The sequence below is a fragment of the Saccostrea echinata genome, unplaced genomic scaffold (assembly GCF_033153115.1).
Source record: "Saccostrea echinata isolate AGI-Se365-2 ecotype Australia unplaced genomic scaffold, CSIRO_AGI_Sech_v1 ptg000033l, whole genome shotgun sequence".
NCBI lineage: Eukaryota > Metazoa > Mollusca > Bivalvia > Ostreida > Ostreidae > Saccostrea > Saccostrea echinata.
In genome coordinates this window covers 12,735,773-12,759,736 of record NW_026889782.1, presented here as the reverse complement: position 1 = coordinate 12,759,736, position 23,964 = coordinate 12,735,773, and the positions used below count along the sequence as shown (strand labels likewise).

Genomic DNA, 23,964 nt, shown 5'->3' with positions numbered 1-23,964 from the left:
TTAGTTATAAGAACTTAATGTTTTTATAAAAATCGAAGTCATTAAAGATAGTGAAAATCGTTGAAAAGTTAACACAATTTTCTTTTAATATAGTTGTTTTAGACTCGTATACAGGGAACATTGGATATTCTTTTGCACGCTTACATCTTTCAGGGCTATATATATAGATGATTTTAATGTTGAACAGCGGTAAATACAACTACGGCCACATTGTGACTTTGTAACTTTATTTCCATTGTTACATTTATTTGTAAATAAATTTAAGTTTTAATTTGTGGTATTTTTATTACTGGTTTTGGGGGCTAATCTAATCCACAATACTATGTGTCATAACATGGTCATCAATATATTTACTGTACATCAACGTGCATGTAAGTAGATGAGCATTTTTTTTTTGTCTTATGTGATAAAGTGTCCTTGTCGCATTAAAAGAAAATTGTGTTAACTTTTCAACGATTTTCCTGCAAAATTGAAGTTGAATTGTGATTAAAAACAATTCTCTTCACTCTAGACTTACACTAGAAGTAATGGTGATTAACTTTAAATGCCTTTACATTCCAATTAATTTTCAATTCTAATAATAAACAAGAGCCCCAGGGGCCACATCGCTCACCTGAGCACTATGGCTAGGAAAAAGCAGAAATCACTTCAATCTTGAAAGGTTGAAAAGTTTAAATATAAAAGTGGTTGGGGGGGGGGGGGGTGTCAGGAATTGAACAAATTTGAATCTACATTATCTGAGGATGCTTCAATTTAAATATGACCAATCATGGCTTTGCTGTTCTTGAGTAGAAGATTTTTAAAGATTTAACCTATGTATTCCTATGTAAAACTTTGATCACCCATTGTGGCCCCACCCGACCCACAGGGGTCATGTTTGAACAAACTTGAATGTACACTATCTAAGAATGCTTCCATATAAATATGACCAATCATGGCTTTGCTATTCTTAACAAATAGTTTTTTTTAAAGATTTTTACTATGTGTTCCAATGTAAAACTTTGATGGCCCATTGTGGCCCCACCCGACTCCCGGGGGTCATGATTCGAGCACATTTGTATGTACACTATCTGAGGATGCTACCATATAAATATGACCAATCATGGCTTTGCTATTCTTAATAAATTGTTTTTTTTTTTAGAATTTTTACTATGTGTTCCTATGTAAAACTTTGATCGCCCATTGTGGCCCCACCCGACCCCCGGGGGTCATGATTTGAACAAATTTGAATGTACACTATCTGAGGATGCTACCATATAAATATGACCAATCATGGCTTTGCTGTTCTTGAGAAGAAGATTTTTACTATGTGTTCCTATGTAAAACTTTGATCGCCCATTGTGGCCCCACCCGACCCCCGGGGGTCATGAGTTGAATAAATTTGAATGTACACTACCTGAGGATGCTTCCATGTAAATATGAGCAATCATGGCTTTGCTGTTCTTGAGAAGAAGATTTTTAAAGATTTTTCCTATATATTCCTATGTAAAACTCTGATCGCCCATTGTGGTCCCACCCGACCCCCGGGGGTCATGATTTGAACAAACTTGAATCTACACTACCTGAGGATGCTACCATATAAATATGACCAATGATGGCTTTGTTGTTCTTGAGAAGAAGATTTTTAAAGATTTTTCCTATATATTCCTATGCAAAACTTTGATCGCCCATTGTGGCCCCACCCGACCCCCGGGGGTCATGATTTGAACAAATTTGAATCTACACAACCTGAGGATGCTTCCATGTAAATATGACCAATCATGGCTTTGCTGTTCTTGAGAAGAAGATTTTTAAAGATTTTTCCTATATATTCCTATGTAAAACTTTGATCACCCATTGTGGCCCCACCCTACCCCCGGGGGTCATGATTTGAACAAACTTGAATCTACACTACCTGAGGATGCTTCCAAGTAAATATGACCAATCATGGCTTTGCTGTTCTTGAGAAGAAGATTTTTCCTATATATTCCTATGTAAAACTTTGATCACCCATTGTGGCCCCACCCGACCCCCGGGGGTCAAGATTTGAACAAACTTGAATGTACACTATCTGAGGATGCTACCATATAAATATGACCAAGTATGGCTTTGCTGTTCTTGAGAAGAAGATTTTTAAAGATTTTTCCTGTATATTTCCTATGTAAAACTTTGATCGCCCATTGTGGCCCCACCCTACCCCCGGGGGTCATGATTTGAACAAACTTGAATCTACACTACCTGAGGATGCTTCCACATAAGTTTCATGTTTTCAAGCACAGTGGTTCTTGAGAAGAAGATTTTTTAATGATGCCATTAATTTTTCACGAATTCTTAATTATCTCCCCTTGGAAGAGGGCGTGGCCCTTCATTTGAACAAACTTGAATCCCCTTTACCCAAGGATACTTTGTGGCAAGTTTGATTGAAATTGGCCCAGTGGTTCTTGAGAAGAAGTCGAAAATGTGAAAAGTTTACAGACGGACAGACGGACAGACAGACGGACAGACGGACAGACGGACTACAGACAAAATGTGATCAGAAAAGCTCACTTGAGCCTTCGGCTCAGGTGAGCTAAAAACTTCTATAATCTTTCTTTTGTAACTGTATGAGCTCAGTATTGGTTTCCAAATCATTTTAGTTATATGTAGTTACGTTCCCGATAAAGTTCAATTTATACTGTTTTATTATTTACTCCTTCTTCTCCTAAAATACGCCCTTTTTTTGGTTGCTCGTTAATAGTTAAAGACACATGGAGATTTCCGATTACGGAATCTGTATAAGATACAATAATTATATATAACATGCATGCATATTTATTGCATTCCATGCCAACTATGCACCCTTAAGATAGCTGATGGAAAAGTTTTATTTTCAAATATTACATGTATGTGTATTCTATTCTCAATATAAAACCACAAGAGTAGAGAAAGCAATGACATGCAGTGGAAAACTGGTTTCACGCGTATTTAAAGTCAAACACAAGTGAAACAGCTGCCGCAGCACAAGTGATCATACTGGCAACAATGAAAACATAAGAGAAATGTAGGTGTTCGGACAAAGCTATATCCCCTAAGGATAACATATCCTCCATCTTTGATCCTCCAAAGGTCAATATTGTGATGCATATGAAGATAGCTGTAAGAGAAAAAAATATATAAGTTGTAAGACATCATATCATATAGTGTATTTTCAGTTACTTACACATATGATAACACAATTTTCATATTATTTAAATGTTCAAGCTTTCGGGGTCGTTCTTTTTTCATCTTAAGAATGTATACTGAATGGCTCCTACTAATAGTCAATATATATTTAACATATGATGAAAACATGCTAAATATATGCTGTTCGTTTATATTGTAAACATATTGAGCACATGCATCATCCTTATATCTAACACAAGAACATTTCCTCCATTTAAATATGTACATAAATTAACTAGCTTTTTTTATGCTTAGATTAGCATTATTTTTCCCTTTGTAAACAGAAACCACAATGTCAGATCAAATGTGGATTACAACATAAACGCAGACCTAGATTAATCCAAGGTTTGTCTTCATATATAAGGAAAAGACATCTTATGTCTGAAAAAATTTCACATTTTAAAACGTCATTATGGGGGGAGAGTCATTATTTTGTCAGTTTAATTTGTTTGTGTTCCCGTGTTTGTTGTAATATACATGTATAAGAAATATAATTTGACAAATATATATTTTCATGAAAATTGCACGAGTCGCGTGGTTTTAATAATTACCAAACAATCATTTTCTTTGCTTTTGTAATTTGACACTGATTTCAACTTTTGATAATTAAACATTATCCATTTTTTATAATGATTGAAAGTTATGACTTCGATTTACATTTTATTTAAAAGTCTGAATTCTTCACTTTCTGATAAGTGATTTTATCGACCACTTTTCAAAACTTTAATACAGCGCTAAATCTAACATAGTATAGGTTATTGAATATCTTTACTTTTAAGTAGAAGCAACACCGTAAAAATCGGTGAACAAATATGTTTCATTGATTGGCTTTTTCAATTCTATTTATAAATTTTACGTCTTATCCTAAATAAATGCTAAGCATAGGTAGATGTCTACTTTACGCTACAGAAAATTGTTCACTCAATGTATTTGTATATTTTTCTCCTTGCCCATTTATTTCTATTTATTCAATTCTTAATACTTAAAGGATCTTTAAAGTTTTGTTTGTTTGTTTATTGTTTAACGTCCCTTGCGAGAATTTTTCACTCATATGGAAACGCCACCATTTGCCGGTGGAGAGCTGCAAATTTTGACATATACTTTGCACTCGGGGCCATTGAGCAGTGAGGGATCTTTTTTGTGCCAGCACCTACTGCGACATAGGACTTCAGTTTATATGGTCTCGTGAGAAGGACCGGTCTCCATGTCCCACAGTGTGATTCGAACCCGCGACATAAAGATCAACTCCCTACTACGCGACGCTAGAGCGAACGCTCTTGAACCATGCGCCACGCGGGCGACGATCTTTTAAGTAAACTAATGTATAATATATATTAATTAAGTAAGGACTGTAATTGCTAATGGATTCTCTCCTCTCATATGCGGAGAAGTCGCTGGTTTCGAAGTTAAATTAAATGAAATATGTTTAATAATAACCCTTGTATGAATATTTATCAATTTTATAAGCAAAGATAATCACTAAACAATCTATGAACTAGGGTATATTCCATTACACTAGATAAACAATAATTAGAATATCAGAGTATTTGCTAAATTAAAAGTAGATCTTTGCAACAGGGGAATTTGAAATAAATTGAAAATGTTAAAACTTACCGGCAATAACTGTCAAGCAAATGCAGCTCAAAAGAATTATCTTGTTTCGCTTCCTCAGAATAAAAATATGAATGAATAAAAGTAATGAGACGATAAGGAGGCATCCGAAACCTATGGATCCTGTTCCCTGAATTATACGAAACCAGTCTGAAATGAAATCAATTAAAGAATTTATTTTCATTAGATTGTGAACAATTTTACTTGATAATTTTATCAAAAGAAATGGAAAAATTTTCCCTTATCATTTTTGATTATTTATGATAGAAAAAGCTTATGAAGTAAAAAGCATTTACCTTTTGCATTTTGTAAATCTTCACAAACCGTTCCATCTGTTGATTTCTTACACAACCGCCAAAGTCCAAAAATATAGGTCACAGAGCTTGATGACGTAGCCTTGACCCAGTAAGGGGTCGCAAATCCAATGAGATTCAAGGAGAAAGCAATGAAATCGAGGCCGAATCCCAAAACCAGAAACCCCGAAGAATCCCCAAAGATCTTGTATATATTGTAATTATTTGAATTGTGTCCTTTCATTCCCGATGTCTCAGTAATTATTCTTTTTGTTTAAATCATTCACAAGATTTAACGCTGAAAGAGATGTCTTTTGTTATATCATTAAATTACAACTAAATCCTTGGAATATATCTTGCATACAAAATTTCAACTTTATGGAAAACAATTAGAATTACTTGTATTTTTTATGTTTACACAGTAATTTCATCACACGTATCTCCGTCCACTCGTTTTCGATGGTAAAGTAAGTCAAAGAATCATAGGAGTGAGCCATTCAATTCAATGTCACCATGACATCGCTTCTAACATTTTTATCACCGAAGAAAAGACATAAAAAATGAACAAGGATATGCCCTATTTGAAATATGAACCAAATCAATAAAATATAAATGAAAATGAGAGACACTAATATCCATGCACTTTTAGGAGTCTATGGAAGTTGGTCAAGCATCAGAGTGTAACCGATCTTGACAGAAATGTATAACCCTAATAATCGAACGTGCCATTAAAACGGTTTTATTATTAGCTAATTGGTGATTTGTCTACATAAGGAAACTGAGTTAAAAAAAACTGGAGTTCAAAAAAGCAGAAATTAAAGATAGTGGTAAAAAAAAAAAGAATTATTACGTTATGTGGGAAAGGTGCCACTTTCAATTTATAAGTAAGAAATCCATTGTTCTCGTCTGTAAGAATATAAATACTACTGGTAATTTATATATATTAAAAAGTACTGCTTTAACGGGAAAACCATTTAATTTCTATAGCTCATTTTGATTTGACTAAAATTATCGGTATCTTAATGATTTATTTAACAATTCCAATGATCACCGAGTAATCATAATTACATGTAGAATGACGTATTGTAAATATAGCTGTGATTTATTTTTGGACATTGTTATTAAAGATATCTTATGAAGGGAGAGATTCATTTTTAGATATCTCTATAATACACCTGTGAATAATGCAAAATTATCCTGAAAAGGATTTGTACCATGTGCATAAAATTTCGTGTTGCATCTATTGGATGTACAAACATCATACCGGTAGTTCACTTCATATTACAAAAACTTCCATCAAAATGTTTGAAACTTTATTGTTTTTTCGATCTTTCTTGTTATGTCGTTTTTCACATTTTTAAGAGAAGGGTGATTATATTAAAGGGTACCATTGCTAAGTACTTCCATTTGATTTGTTTTTGTTTACTTACTTCCCTTTCGAGAATTTTTTACTCATATTGAGACGCCACCACTTGCCGGTGGAGGGCTGAAAATTTTAGACCTATATTGGGCTTTCGGGTCCATTGAGCAGTGAGGAATCTTTTTCATGCCAGTGCCCACTGCGACCCAGGACCTCAATTTATACGGTCTCATCCGAAGAACCGGTCTCCACGTCCCACAGTGGGATTCGAACCCACGATGTAAGGATCAAGTCTTTACTCCGCGACTCTAGAGCAAACACTCTAACTACTGCGACACGCGGGCGAGTACTTTCATTTGAAAAGATATAGAAAACTCATAAATAGTACTACAAGAAGGGCTCAAAAACAACATTTTATTTCAAAGCAATACAAATTAAATACTTCAGGGAAAATGAAATACATTTACATTATGATAAATCAATAGGAGATTTCAATATTGTTAAGAGGTCTGAGATTCCGAGTACGAATTCTCTCAGTCTTCCCACTACCACCGATATTTTTACACGGAACATGGCTGGCCACCTATGTTCAGACATCTTTTGCCTTGGTTTAAAAAAATGCTAAAAATACCTTTTAAACCCGATCAATTTTTTCTGAAAATTTTCTTTAAAATTTTTTTCGATATCCTATGCAAAGATTCCTCTAGTATTTGAACACAATCAATAGATGCAGTGCCAATTCTAAGACAGTCCTTTAAAGATTTGTTTTGATCTGTTGTTCTGTAAACAAGATTTTTTTTCATTTAATTTGTTCATTTGAATATATTCATTTTTTTAACTAAAACACATCGACAGCATATTTTCTCGAAAATTGTAAGCATATGGTTTATAATGATAATCTGTATTTGTCATCAATTGCTATTCATGCTGTATACAAATGATTTGTTTTCAAAAAAGCATGTTTTTTAAGGTAAATGTGTTTAACTTTTGATTAAAACATTTCAAGAAAAATCTGAATTATTGCTAGAACGTTTACTTATGTTCTTTTTGAAAAACACATATTAAAGCATCATTCAAATTATTATTATTATTATTGCAAAGTTCGGTTGCCTTTCCAGATGATACTTATTAAGAACTTTAACCAAGGCAGAAAAATAAAATCTCATGGAAATGAGAACCTAAACAAGATACAAATAACACTGTTTATCATTAACACTCTTTGTCTATTTTTTTTTAATAAAAAGTCGATATATTGTTATTTACTGATCATACATGATCAATTCATTTCTTAGAAACTCTTTTATAAACTCGTTTGCTGACAACCAAAGATGACAGTAGAATGAACTCCATTAGTTCCGTTAGAGTCAGCAGACTAGCGCCGAGAAATATGCCCATTTGACCACCCAAAATACCTGAAAACGTATGAAAAGAATTAGAAAGATATGTTTATATGCACAAAATATCTACATAAGAGAAGTAACAATGGATGGATGGTTGAAGAATGATAGATTCTACATCATTTATCTGTAAGCAATTCTTTTTCTTAATAATATATATGATTTTATGTCGTAGAGCTACTCTTAGGCAAGATTGGTTCCTTGTTTTAACCCTTACACAAACATTCAATTGATGAATCAAATATCGATTTATTATCGACTCAATTTTTTTACTGCAATATCAAAATCGATGAAAAATGATATACTACATTAAATTTATTATTTTACATCATAAACATATCAAAAGCAATCTCTCCTTTGATTTTTTTTATTCCCGAGCTTAAAAGTAGTAACAGCAGTTGCCTATTGGTTTTTGACATTTAAGACCAGAGTAAAATCCAGGACTTCAATTCAGAAAGCAAACTCCCTAATGACCAAACCACCCAGACATTTTATTGTTGTAGTGTAATCCATAATAGAATAGTTTACATACCCACGATATCTCCAAAGCTGTATTCAGGTACCTGTTCAACTTTCAAGTATCCCAGTGACTCAAAGTAAACTGCTAGTTCCATAAAGGTGTCCCTATGAATTCAAGTTTATGAAAGGTGAACGGAAATCTACTATATGTCAGCGGTTTCTGACCATCAGTAAATATCAGACTTAATAAATTATCAAAATTTACCAGACTTCAGAGTTTAATTAGGAGTATGCTTTACTAGAAAATCAGACTTAACTAGATATTTAGATCATACTAGATACAGACCGTTATACATTGTAAATGTAAGAATTTCATTAATATTAAAAATTGCAAAAAAATAATTAGCTTTATTAGTATATCAAACCTTATTTGTTATCAGACTTTAAATATATCTGTATATTACACAACCACTCTTCAAAATAAATTAGAAGATTTATTTTTTTCTTCTATATTTACTAGTTTCTGCATTGTATTTCTTTTTTTTTAAGAAGACCATTCCAAAACAAAATACTTCCACAGTGTCTATACGTAAATTTTAAGAATTGTTCAAAACATGTTATTAGAATTATGCACATACCGAAAGTTAGTAAATCCCATTTGGGAAAGCACGAGCTGGTAATTCATGGCGGGAAAATATCCGGTTGATAATCGTGCGTAGTATTCGCTGTATTCACATTCTATGGGGCATGTGCAAAGATGTTGGGCGGTGCTATTTTTGTCAAATTTCTCTGGCAAGACAAAACAATACCAAGCTATTTTATCCCTTCGATAAAGAGTTCATTTAATAGCAAGTAACAATTTATCCATTCTGTTAAAAAAGTTTTTTTATAAACAATTAAAATTAAAACGCCCTTCATTATTTGAATATGTTGTAGTTCTTGATACAGATAAAAAGACTTTTGGTTGAAGACAAATCTTTTCTCATACCACTTTCAACATCGTAGCACGTTGACATTTGGGCAAGCGAACATATGGTTTCGTTTGCTGAAAAGACAAGCATTTAAGAAGTATTACTTCCTAAACACAAATACAGATAATTTTGCTAAGTTGTTGAATAAAGACCAAGCTTGGTGATGATTAGAGTGAAACATATTTTTATGAATAATCAAAATGAGGATTTCTAATAAAGTGCACATTAAATCACAGAGAAAGATTTTATTTTTTTTCCAATTTATTATCAGATGAACCTGATATTTCAAGTAACATCAAATCATTTTCAAAACTTGAGGATTACAGCCATCTCACTAACAAGTAATAGAAATGTATTAGTGTGTTTTCTTTGAGTATGTTCCCACAATATACATGATTAATATCTTTCTCTTTTTTCAAATGGAACAGGTTGAAATCTTTACATAAATAACAGATGTTCAATAATCAATGCATCCAATAAGTGTATGCTTTCCTATATTATACAAATCCTTTGTCTATCTGAGGATATTTACAGCACTTGATATTTTCTTTTTTAAAGCGTTGGATAATACGAAATGCATTTATAGAAATTGTCTGCTGTACCTCACGGTAAAAATTAACAAACCAAATGCATATACACAGACACACACATTCGCGCAAAGCATGCAGATACACGAAAACTACACATACACACCACACCTAAGCAAATTCTAACATATAAAAATAGAGTTGTTTGAATTAAACAATTTCTATACGTTCAATACCTTTATCAAATGGCGACCTGCATCCACATAATTTGATCACGTGGTTTTGTTTACACTCCATCATGCACGCACTTTTGCTGTATACGTCATAGAGCGTCAGTGGATTTGTAAAACCTGTGGATTTTGTGTCCAGGCAGAACTGGTCTCCGTTTATCTTATATGGACTGGGCAAATAGTGATACTGGAAAAACCAAAGAAAAAAATATACAGAATCTTTCATCACAATTAAATGTTTTATTGACGAAAAAATTAAATGATTATTGACGAAGAAACCGGAAATATATGAAACTAATATACATTTACACGTTCGCTGATTTTATCCTCATGTAAGCTAACATACATATCATACAACATTAAATGAGGTAGATACCTAAATTCATATTTTTCAATGAATGGGGATTAATACCTGTTTAAATAACAATGACAAGCAGTATCATCATAGACAATGAACCCCATTTATAATGGGGGTTTAAACTACTTCTTTAAAAGTTTGCGTCATTCTATGAATGGAAGCTATGTCCTTTTTTGTGTTGAAATTGACATGATTTTTATCTCGAAATGTATACTGAGAATTAAAAAATGTATTTTTTCTTAACAAACGGCGGTGTTTTTGATCATTACAAAAATTTAAAACATAAGAAAAATGGTTATAACGTGTATGATAATGTATGTTACAAGCTCATCAGCCCTGGCTACAGAAGAGGAAAAAAAAACCTTAGTTGGAATTTAAACTGAATATTGTTTATAGAAGTAGATTTGGCAGTGAATAGATTTTTGAAATAAAAAATCGTAGTCCTTCAGAAGATTTCACGTATTAATTATCACGTCATTATTCAGGGTCTTGCAATGATAAATATTTTATAAAAATCTTCTCATACATGAAGCAAGTTGTTAACTTCAAGTACATAATAAAGATTTCTTTTATTATTGACCAGATCATTTCAATTTCGCTTCACTCCTTGAAGAGTGATCTCTCTTCTAACTGTTTAAGTAGAAACAGTTTAGTCTGCTGAGACTTACTTTCCTAAGCAAGATTCTTCTGTATTCGATTTAATCTCTGTTAGAAGTTCGCTGTTATTTAATTTTGTCGAATAAACTTTTGACAAAATAACGGTTAGCACTACGTTATAATTCTTTTTGTTTCAGAAATATGTTATGTTTGTAGTTCTTTATTTCAGAGAATTTCAAATGTGCATTGTATCAGATTCTGTCTGTACTGAAAAAGTCGTTGTCAGTTGATTCCTTATGTTTTTGTGTAGATAAGACTAACCTCTGTTTTATGAATGGACGCAAAGGTAGAGAAGCCAGGGGAGATCATGAATCCTTTGTCAACAACATCCGGCTCTTCATTCTGGTCATGGATCACAACCTAAATATAAGAAAGATGTTAAAATGCATATTTTGTGTGTCAACCAAATAATTCTTCCTCCAACCGTGGGTATTTTAAACGCTTGCGTAGACTTATATTTCCGTTTGTTTCTAGAACAGTGTGGTCGTCTGGAAGTAAAAGACAACTTCATATTAGTTATAGTATGGTTGAATAATTCCTAGCTTTCTGAGTAGCTAAAATCAAACATTCTATTTGATTGGATAGAAAATTATGTCGTATAACCTGTGTTCCCTACGTCACAATATAACATACGTTCAACACTTAACAATCCGCCTGACGTCACAAATACATATTTATATAATTTTTAGTCATTTTTGAAGGAAATTATCTTATTAAGTACATCTGATGATAGAAAATTAAATTATAAGAAATGATAAGGAATAATTAAATAGATACCCAAGTTTTACTCGTAAAACTTGGGTTGGAACAGGTCACGGTTTATATAGCATAAACTGACCGAACCCTGGTCATACAGTGTATCTTGTAGTTTTTTTTTTTTTTTTTTTTTTTTTTTTTTTAATTTATTCCTTAATTGTACTTCTCAGAAACCTCAGTCATCATTTTGCCCTAAAAGCGTATATGAAACGGTTTCAAATGATTATACAGACATGAAATATCAATGCAATAACTATCGATACTATTAAGGTCAGCCGTGCATTAACCTGTATGAATAGTATTGGTACACAAGAAGTGTTTGAAAGATGAAACTTCAAGAACAGTCTTTAATTCATTTAAATTTGCATTTTGTTTTATCTTTTTTATTCGGATATATTCAAATGTTTGCCTTTGTAAAAAAAAAAATACACAATCACCCATGACTAAGTATCATCTTCTTCTTCAAAGGGAAAGAGACGTACATATTGATTTACTTAGTGTTTAAATTAATGAATCTAGTGATTTTTAATTGAACATTTAAGTACTTAATAGCGATTCTCTGTAACCACTTAAACTTCTTTGCCACGCAAGGTCACCGATTTTGATGAAACTTTGCCCATTATTACAACTTGACACCAGAAACATATATCAAACAAAATTTCGTTGCTATGTGTCTTGGTTGCCATGGTAACAGCCAGAAAAGTTGAAAAAATTGAGATTTTCAGCTACTTTGAATCTTTATTAAGCCTTAATAAAGACTAAGAAAAACAAACAAACCATTCTCACAAAAACATGACACCTTGTTGCCACTTATACTATAAAGAAACTATTTAGAATTTATCTCTAAGTAAGTGGTAACCATGGGTACATTTGGAATACATTTTAGATGCTGAAAAATGCTGAAAAACGCTTAATATACACAAATGATAGATGTTACATGATCAAACTCAATCAACAACTTAAAAAAACAATAAAAAATACTTGACCTTAAGTAATTAGGTATTGGCAGTATTATTCTAAAAATAACTGTCATTGTTGCCATGGTAACACAGTGTTACCAGGCAAAATCTGTTGCTATGATTGGGTTAATGCTATTATCTTGAGGAAAAACAATAAAAATCATGACTGGCACATATACATCCTTAGGACCTCGCAACACCAGCAACATAAGAAAAATTGGAATTAATTGTTTTTCTGCAGTGTAACCATGGAAACAACGTACTAGTTGTTTAAAGTGATATATTTTTTGCTGCTTTAGGAATTTACTTACCTTTTAATCAAGAAACATATTATTTGACTAACCTTGAATAGTACTTATCTGGTAGAACTAAAGTTGAATATCATATATTGATAAAGTTTGTTGAAAAATACAACACTGTTGCCATGGTTACCAAGAAGTGAAAATGTTCAATTTTGTTAATTTCATATCAATACTAAACCCTATGTGCCAGCTTTTTGCATCCAGTTAGAGATTGGGTGGTAGTCAAAATTGAAAGTCAGGTTAGTTATTCATAAATATCAATCATAAAAGTTTTGGGAATCTACATACAAGGGTACGTATCCAAGGAAACATAATATTTTTCACATTTCTAAGCATATTTTTTCGGCTAATTTCCATAGCAACGCTCTATTTTAAGAATTAAATTTGAAATTTTTGAAATGTGAAAATTAGGGTCACACCAACGCCTTTAAAAATTGATCATCAGTTATTTAGAAATATGTTTTTTAAAAAGATAGGATAAGTTTGAAACACTAAAAGAACAAATTAAAAATCCCTTCGTGGTATTAAAACCATGGCAACCATTGCCAACCCATAAGAAATATCATATTTCGTCCTTGGCATATGTTTCAAGGATCTTTTGTCTATTATTTGCTTGCTTTTCAACCTATAATTGTTTTTATTCTTATGTGTATGACTTTTTAAAATTAAATGAACAAAATTATTACTTTTGAATACTTTGTTTCCATAGTAACGTATATAATAGTTGGTTTACCAAACATGTTTATCAAATATTTAAGACACCAGACCTTCAACTTTCAGAAACAGTCATTACCACTTGTTTGCTTTGCCGCAAACGTTAATTGTGGGACTCTGAACATGAAAAATGCCATTTTTCAAACTTTAGGACGTGTTGCTATGGAAACCATGACACGTAGCAACCAATTTTTGCATGATTTGAGTTTAAGGTATCAAAGACTTTTATCATAGAGAGTTTGGAGAAATTCTGAGGCTATGCGTGCCACAGCTCCTATATAAAATTTCAAGTCATTACAGAGAATGGCTCTTAAGATGGAAATGCCCTACAAGAAAAATAAATACCATTATTATTCATACATGTAGGACATCAAGTCTTTATTGATAATTTGAGCTATTCTGTTGATAAATGTTATTATAAGCAATTAATATCCTAGTTCGTTGTGACAATAGACGGCGATACTGCAATTATGTCAATATTTTATATATTATTCAGGTCAGGAGCGTGTTAATGAAAGTTGACTATACATTTATTAATAATTAGTGTCAGAGCAGAACTGATCGATACCACTTCTATTTATAGACTAACTTCATATATGTCTTCTTCTGTACCTTTAAAAAAGGGAAGAAATAAAACATATTAATGAATAAAAGATTAAGAAATAAATCATTTTGAAATCAGATTGTCTTTCCACATAAATGATTATGTATGATTCCAAAATACCAACATCACTAGTCTTTCAAAAATTCCATACTTATGCTTTCTGGTATTTGTTAATAAATAGGGTTAAATTTTGACTGAATACGGAACATAGAACGATAATATAATACAAACGTTCTCTCTCTAGTTTTGGTATGTTTTTTTTTTTTTTTTTTTTTTTTTTTTTTTTTTTGCATCTTTTTTTTCTTGTTTGTTTTTGTTTATATGTGTTTTTGTTTGTTTGTGTTTTGTTTGTTTGTTTGTTTCTTCATATGCAGACGAATGGTATTTTATTATTTGAAGAAGTGTGGTATCTATTTATAACAAATCAAGTTATATTGAAGTCTTGTATCAGAGTTTTCATCAGTACAATATTAAGGCTATTGATGTTAATATTTGCATAATTATCCTTTAAAGTTATCCCATTGATGTTGTGCGGACAAACACAAAACCCGATAATAGGTTTAACAGGTGAATATCCTCGTTAATCTTATTTATTAACTCATCCAATTCATTCTACCAATAAAACTCAAAGACTGTACCGGAAGACTTTTAATTGGACATTTTTAGTTTCTGAAAAAATATTATTAGTTAATGCGGCAATGGTTATTTTTTCTGAAGGTCTTCCAAATGATTAACTGTAGATAATCAAAAATTCTTTTATATCATTGTTAGGCTGGACAGTTGAATACATTTCTATAAGTTGTTTATCACAGGATATTGGAAATTTATTATAAAGGGGAAACTATTATATTAAACAGGACGTAGTTTCTGTTTATTTAAACTTCAGAAACTCTATTTCTCTGTATTCTGTTTGTGTAAAGGAAACTGACATATTAATATTCCGGGAATTGTGTTTACAACTATAAACATTAAATCCCTTTAACTGTTGTCACATTAAAGGTGAAAATGTTGTGATTGAGAAATGGATATGTATATTTACTACAAGGCATGATATTATTATCGATTATCCAAGCAAAAATGTTTTCTTGGTGAGTTGTATAGACTTTGGACAGATTCTACATAAAAGCAAGCTTAAAGAGAATTAAATGTTCAGTGGATCATTTCAGCTATCATTAGTGACATTAACATTAGCATAAAAAAAATATTACTTCTCCCTACTACTTTTGTCAAGCTGGACACGCCATTTCTGGCGACGTGAAAATAGTTAATAATGAGGATCTTACATCACTTATATGAAAAGGTCCAAAATTTAGGTTACCCCAATCTATCAACCAGCGACAAAATTTCTTTAATACAAATAAAAATCATCTATTCTTCTGTTTTAAAATATTAAAAATAGATGCAATAAAAATAAATATGATGCATGATCAATATGTACTAATCCAAGCTGACAAAGCGGGTAACAGCATAGACTTTGATCGCAAGGCTTAACATTTGAATTGTATTTTAGAGGAACTTGGATTTAATTCAAATGGTAGTCCAACTTATACGAATAGTTCCCTTTCCAAGGGAGGAATTCTTCAAAATGATGTGTCATTTTTAAATATTTTAATATGTCCAACACTCAAACTGAATTTGAATTACCGTATCTATACTGGATTCCAAACCTACAAAAAATTCTTTACAAACAAATATATATAGCGGGTTCTAGGAATTGATCTACCAGGCCTCTTTCTTTACTCTTCATGAAAATATTTACATCAGTAAAGGAGATACTTCAGGAAAACGTTAAAACAACATATTCCAGAAGTGGTGTTTATCGGTAGTTATTGATGGTTGTATTTAAGCATGCACAGAAAAGAATCTGAGTGCAAGAATTTAAATGAAAACAGCTAACGAATTATGCAATTTCATTCTGGTGGGAAATATTTTTAAAAATGATCATTTTAAATAAACACATTATATATAGGAATTTTACCTTAATTCCTGCCGCCATGATATCGTTGAAGACAAAGTTGTGTTGATCAACCTTAAGATACAACTGCAAACCAGAAGAGCTTCCAGTTCGTGACGTCACAATGTGGTTATTTTCTTCAACATACTCCCTACTATTAAATGTGTAACAAACTCCTAGTTTTGTCACAATTGGTTTCATGACTTCCTGGCACTCTTTTTGCTCTCCCTCGAAGAAGCAGTAAAGAAATAAATCTTCTACCTTGTTCGATGTTTCATTTACCCATGATGCATTTCTTGGAAGATGGTAGTCCGAATATTCTGATTGGCTCAAATTTAATCTCGGAAAAAAATCACCAATCACACTCTCAGTTAGAAGAAAGTATTCAAGATTGAGGATCTTAGGAAGAGCTTCTCTCTTTAATGATGAAGCGCTGCACAGAGTAACGGCCGGAAATTTTACACTGCTCTGGGTCTGCACATGCGTGTTGCTGATGGTGGGATACTTGAAGTAGTTGGTAAATTGCTGATACGTTGTGTACACCAGAAATGACCCCATAGCAAGCAATGCAATGGCCCAAATAGCACTGTTGAGAAAATCACATTTCTTGTAAAGTTAATGTTGTATATACATGTATAGTAAAACTCTTCTTGTGTGAAATCGAATATTGTAAATTACGGATACATTGAAGTTTTCATAGATCCCCAGATATATACCTTTCATTGAATTCCATATACAGAAATAAAAAATGCGGATATAGTGAAAGTAATTAACAGGTCCAAATGACTTCGTTTTAACCAAGTTTTACTATAATCACAATATATTCACATTCCTCTTTTAACCGCCGATATATGGCTGAAATATTGACGACTCGGCGTTAAACAATATCATTCAATCCATCAACATTCCTCTTTAAATTCCTTAAAATATGTGAAATTAAATTTAGCTCTTCAGACTTTCAAAAAGTTTTGAAAAGTTGAAAGATCAAGTCTAGTGGCTTTTCCAAATGATATTATTTCAACATCTTTCAAATATACAGCATAATACAAGTGTGCTTTTGATTTTTAAAGTATTGAAAAGAAAATCCATCATTCTAAAAATATCAGAAAACATGTACAAATATGACATATTTTTACAAGCGAAAATGTCCTACAGTATTATTTTATATGCGCACTTTCTAAATTAACAAGAGTCCCATGGGCCACATCGCTCACCTGAGCACTTTGGCTAGGGAAAAGAAGAAATCAGTTCAGTATTGAAAAGTTTAAATATAAATGTGGTTCCAATATTTAATCTTCTATTGAGGCCTTGCCATAACTCCAGAGACATGAATGGAACACATTTGAAACTTCTCTACATGAGGATGCTTATAAATTAATAAGACTGACTTTGATGTTCTTGAGAAAATTTTTTTTCATTGATATATCCATTATATTCTTTTTTATAACTTTGAAAACTTTGGTCCACTGTTGTGGCCAAAGCCAACCCCAGGGGTCATGATTTGAATAAACCTGAATCTAACCTACCTGAGGATACTTCCACATTAATATGACTAATCATGACTTTGCTGTTGCTTGAGAAGACAATTTTTCAAGATTTTTTTTACCTGAGGATGCTTCCATGTCAATATGACTACAGAAGACTTTGCTGTCCTTGAGAAGAAGGTTTTTCAAGATTTTTTTCCTTTATATTCCAATGAAAAACTTTAATCGCCTATTGTGACCCCACCCAATCCACAGGGGTCATAATTTGAACAAACCTGAATTTACACTACCTGAGGATGCTTCCATAATAATATGACTAATCACGACTTTCCTGTTCTTGAGAAAAAAAATTTTCAAGTTTTTTCCCCTATATATTCCTATATAAAAGTTTGATCCCATTGTGGCCTCACCCTTCCCCGGGGTTCATGATTTGAACTAAGCTAAATCCACAATACATGAGGATGCTTCAATATTAAAACGACACAACAAGATTTTGCTATTCTTAAGAAGAAAATTTTAGAGATTTTTTCCTATGTATTCCTATGTAAAACTTTGATCCCCCATTGTGGCCCCACCTACCCCGGGAGTCATGATTTGAACAAACTTGAATCTACACTACCTGAGGATGTCTCCATATAAATATGACTAATCATGACTTTGCTGTTCTTGGGAGGAAGATTCTCAAAGATTTTTCCTCTGTATTCCTATGTAAAAACTTTGATCCCCAAATGTGGCCCCACCTTACCCCCGGGGGTCATGATTTGAAGAAATTTGAATTAGCACTACATAAAAAATGTTTCACATAAGTTTCAACTTTTTTGGCCCAGTGGTTCTTGAGAAGATTTTTTAAAGATATCACCAAATTTTTCACTATTTCTAAATAATCTCCCCTAGGTAGATGGAGTGGCCCTTCATTTGAACAAACGTGAATACCCGTTACCCAAAGATACTTTGTGCCAAGTTTGGTTGAAATTAGTTCAGTGGTTCTGGAGAAGAAGATGAAAATGTGAAAAGTTTACGACGACGACAACAACAACGACAGACAACGAACAAATTCCGATCAGAAAAGCTCACCTGAGCCTTCGGTTCAGGTGAGCTAATAAAAATACTTAAGCTCGGGCTTTCAAATTTCAATAATGTATATTCCTTGTGGCAACACCTTGTCTTAAGTCCCGATATTACTTTTACCTCTTGACCTTGGGCTTAGAGTTTCACCTACTTTGGAAAACCTTTAACTTGACCATTATTTCATTATTTTGCTGAAAGTGCTTTCACATTTCACAAGTGTACCATGATAAAAAAACTTTCTTTGGGTAACAACTTATTTTTTTTTTTTTTTTGGCCTTGATCTTTGAGATTGACTTCCCGTTGAGAAACTTAACCATGAGTTGCCTTATGGTGGCATCAGTGTTTCACAAACTCATCATCTATATTCCAACAATGTCTGGAATGTCCATCCATCTGTAGAATATTACCTCACTCCCTTTGTACTTTGTTCAATAGTTCACTTACCTAGTATTCTAGCCAAATTATTCAATTATAAAGTAGTTTTAAAGATTACAACTGGTCCCATTTCAGACGAGACAACGGTTGCCATTTAGGTAATAAAGATATTAATAAAATATGAGATGAACGTTTCATATGGTCATAAATATTGTAGTGATCTGAGAGCGGTTGGAGGGATAAAATTATTTGGTCTAAGGCTAAGAAGTGTTACAAATCAGGCAAATGCATTAGTGAGAAAGTTAGTAAATTTCATTTCAAAATATAAAATTTAAATAAGCGAATATACCCAGCTCATTTCTCAATTTCTAAACTGGAAATTTAATCTAGATTTTGAAAGGATTTTATACATGCCAAAACCTTAAGACGTTCTTAAAAATGAGATTTCTAATTTAAATAGATATCAAAGTCGGCCCATTTAATAAAAATCAGGGGGGAAAAATTACTTACTGTAGACGTATTTTTACGCGTGTGGTCAGTTTACATTATGTATGCCGTCACAAATTTTCTGCAGAAATTTGTCACAGCGTATTTAAATTCTTTTTAAAGTATATTTGGGCATTTTTAAGAAATCCGCATTATCTTTAACTTCGGATTGAACATAAATAGTGATGTCGCTGGATTATAACCCCGTGAAAAATTACTTTTAAAATATTTAAACGTATTCAAAATTTAGCTCACCTGTTTATCCTCATTTATGTTTTGCCATATCGTGTAAAATTTTGTCAGACTTAATGGTTTTTTTCTTACTATAATAGTGAAATCATATTTTAGTACCAACAGGAATTGTTGCACTATAGATAGCGCGTTATACACTATTTATTTTTTTGTCTCTTATACAAATGCTACAGGTAAAATGTCCAAAAATTCAAATCTTGAGAGGAACTTCTAATAAGAAGTTGATATATTCAAACATGAATGAAATACCTAAGCAAATGTGCATTCATCATATTCTGAATAAACTGATAATTGTTAAATAATTGTTAAACAAGTTTAATTAAACAGTCTCAAAGCTCATAATTTCTTAATTTTTATTGTGAAAACAGTCACTTTCTTTACCATGTCATTGGATAAAATGTGTGCACGTAGTTATAGGTCTCCTGCAGGCAGTGGGAATAATGAAATGAAAACGAACAGTAATCATGCTGAATAGTCCAATGAAATAATTCAAATTGTGTGCAGAGCAACACTGACCTCTGAAAACAGAGGTGGGATCAGGTGCCATGGAGGATTAAGCATCCCCCATCGACCAGTCAAACCCGCAGTGTGCTCCTTTTGATGAGCAGGCAAACCGAAAAATATGTAGATAATTCAATGAAAAAAATAATGGCAAGGAATTTGTATGAAAGACATCAGTCAACATTCGACCATCGATTGGTTGTATTTGCAAGCAAAGAAATTGTATCGACCATAGAATTTGTGAAACGAGATTGTTGACATCCTTGTATCATCAACTCATTTCTAAATATCTTGCGTCGTTTTAGAAATTATTCTAAGTAGAGCATGATCTTGGGTACCCCATATGCAGGTAAAAATGGTATATTGCCACATAAATATGAAAAGTTGACAATACAAAAGTTGAAGTCATCACGTTATTTTAAAGTTTATTGGTTACTTTACCATCTACTTTTTCTAGTAAATCATCCAAATATGAAACAGAAATGTCGGACACTATGGTGTCTTTTATTTCGAGATCAAAGGGATATATCAAATCAACGTAGGAATGAAAATCAATATTATTATTATTTGGAAAAAAAAAACATCCTCGATATATCTAAAAGTCGAATTGAAGGCCAAAAAAATTGACTTTCTCTTTTTATATAGAAGTTTTTGAAGAAATTCTGCTTCATAAGAATACAAAAACAGGACTGTACTATTAGTATCCATGGGAATTCAAAACACATTGTTGGAAAACCTAGTTTCCTAACTAAAGCATCTTTTTAATATTAACCTTGGATTACTTGTGTGTTGAACAGGAACTTTTGTTTGCCAATTACCAATGACAATTAAGGAATGCAAACCTACGCGTTCCAAAGTAAAGAAGGTACGGTTCCAATACAATTCTGGACCAGTATTTTATTTTCAATATGTTTGTTTGTTTCGCAGCATTGTTAAGGCGTACTTCGAAGAAATCAACACAATATAAACGTGCATATTATAAATACATACCTTTTTAAAATTAATTTTAATTTTGTAAAGGTTCTATATTATCTTATGACTTTAACATTCTTTGAAATAACATTGTATACCCCGCTCTGTACTGAATTTGGTTTGGTCACGTTATTTGATAGTCACGTGATAAATGCATGTAATGTATATTGTATGTAGGTCACAAACAAATTTCAATATCGCAAGGGCATACCCTAGTTAAAATTAAAAATTAAAGTAATAGATTGTTTCTACATAACTTGTAGTTTATGGAAAGTGCTGCTGCTTTAAATAGAATTCGCATTTTTTTAGTTTAAATTTCAAGTTATCTAGCTAATGTCGAAATATGTGTGACCTTTACCAAGTATTTTATGCATTTGTAAAGTTATGCTATCGATTCCAGGAAAGCAGCAGCACTTTTCAAGTTAAGGAATATGTCCATTATGTGTATTAAAAAAATGGTCAAGATCTATTAAGTGTATGCCCTTGCGAAAAGGCGATTTAATGAGGCACCTCGGCGTGAAACATGCACACCCTGTAGACAAAAACACGGTAGAATTAATTCAATACATTCTCTCGATATTTTCTAAATAATGGCACTAAACAAACGTTTCAGATTTGTATTAATGGTCTACCTAAGATTTTCAAATAATATTCTGTTTAATAATAAAATGCATTTTTCACTGTGAAAAAATTACTTGATCCGCCTCTCACTGCACATAAAATGCGTCAAACTTTACCTTGATGACATCATGTCAACAACTGCATTGCGATCAGTGATTTGTTTATATCTTGCTGTCTGGGATTTAACTAGCGACAAAAATGAATGCAGTGGTAAGTTTTGATGTAGGTCATTACTCTTATGCAGTTTAGATTCGCAAATTATTTCATTTTCTGTTATTGTGAGGAATTGCTATATTTGTGTGATGTCACAGTAAACTTTTCCCATATAAATTAGGCCCCGCCCCCTTTATGCAGCCTTAACAGAGCTGCGTTCTATGTTGTTTAACGTCCCTCTCGAGAAATTTTCACTCATATAGAGACACCACCTCTTGCCGGTGGAGGGCTACAAATTTATATCTATATTCGGCAGTTAGGGCCATTGAGCAGAGGGATCTTTTTCATGCCAACACCTACACGGGACCTCGGTTTATACGATCTCATCCGAAGGCTGGTCTCCACGTTCCACAGTGGATTCGAACCTACGACCTAAGGATCGAGTCCCTACTACGCGACTCTAAAGCAGATGCTCTTAGCACTGCGCCACGCGGGCGACTATTTGAACTATGAAATAGTGAGAAATTAAAACACATCCATTATGAATTGTTCAAAGACCCTGCAGTAAGATCATAGAAATTAGTTCTCTTACATGTATATGGCCTCCTAAATGTTTATTATGACGTCATGAACTTGTGCATTTTATGTTCTTTAAAAATTGCAAAATAAGTGAATTTTCATTGGAATTATCTTTCAGACAACATAGACCATATGCATCACCTACAAAGATTTTTAGATATGTGATTTCTAGAAGATTTCTACACAACATACTCAGAATTGAGGTGGATGACCGCTGTGGACACTAATTTCTGAAGGCAAATAACCCCTTTAATGAGTCATTTTGATGTCTGTTTTGTTAAAACTTAGAAATAAAACAATTTATTTCCAGAACGGCATTCAGTACTTCATTTTCTTTCTTCATTTCTCATATTCATAAATTTTACACATATTTCAGCAAATTCCAGAACATTTTGAAAACATCTAAACATCAATTTTTAGGGCATAATGAAGGCAAACTCCTACTTACTACGCTAAAAACCAAATCTGCTTGACTGAATACAAGGTCAACATATTATTAGTTGTATTTGGCTCCAGTCTTTGGCACCCCCTTTTTTTATTTAAATATTTCTGATTTCCAACGTGTCGGCATGAGCATCACTGAAGAGACATGATTTGTCGAAATGCGCTATTGGTGCATCAAAATTGGTACCGTATAAGATTAACATTGTACCCTAAGACAAAGAAGCTGACCCTATCCTTCAGCTTCGGGCAACATGTACGTTTTTAGGTCCGACAAATAACATTTTGCCCTCGCACTTTATTAATAATGGTGAGTAATGTCCACTCTTACCATCGTAATCTGTGCCGCTGTCTGAGATTGGCGTTCTTCAGACCATGCATCGTCGTATTGTCCCGGAAGTCATTCCAAAGTTCCTGTATGTTTCCATCATCCGGACAGATCTTCTTTTCGTCCACATTAACCATGGGAACATCAACTATTTCCGGTTCTGGCAGCGCTTCATTCTTTTTCTCCGAGACATGAAACACATGAGGACTAATTTTCCTAACATCCTGCTTTCTTTTATTGTTCATGCTTGTAAAAGGTTGGACCAAGACAGTCTTCATTTTGATTCACTCCTTAAATAAAGTTAATTGTCAAGTAATGTGTATTTGAAATATAATGAAATATTAATGTCAGAAAAAAATCATAATGGTTGAA

At 32.6% G+C, this 23,964-nt stretch overlaps 1 protein-coding gene across 1 annotated transcript; it reads right to left on the bottom strand.

Moving 5' to 3' along the window:
• Window positions 1-7,696: 7,696 nt before the first annotated feature.
• Window positions 7,697-23,837, bottom strand: LOC133198140 (acid-sensing ion channel 4-A-like). The gene is made up of 8 exons (XM_061334283.1): window positions 23,596-23,837; window positions 16,357-16,918; window positions 11,305-11,403; window positions 10,035-10,215; window positions 9,289-9,345; window positions 8,939-9,089; window positions 8,374-8,465; window positions 7,697-7,856 (listed from the first exon to the last, which is right to left on the bottom strand). The coding sequence occupies exons 1-8, from the start codon at window positions 23,835-23,837 to the stop codon at window positions 7,726-7,728; spliced, it is 1,515 nt and encodes a 504-aa protein (XP_061190267.1). The 3' UTR covers window positions 7,697-7,725.
• Window positions 23,838-23,964: the final 127 nt, after the last annotated feature.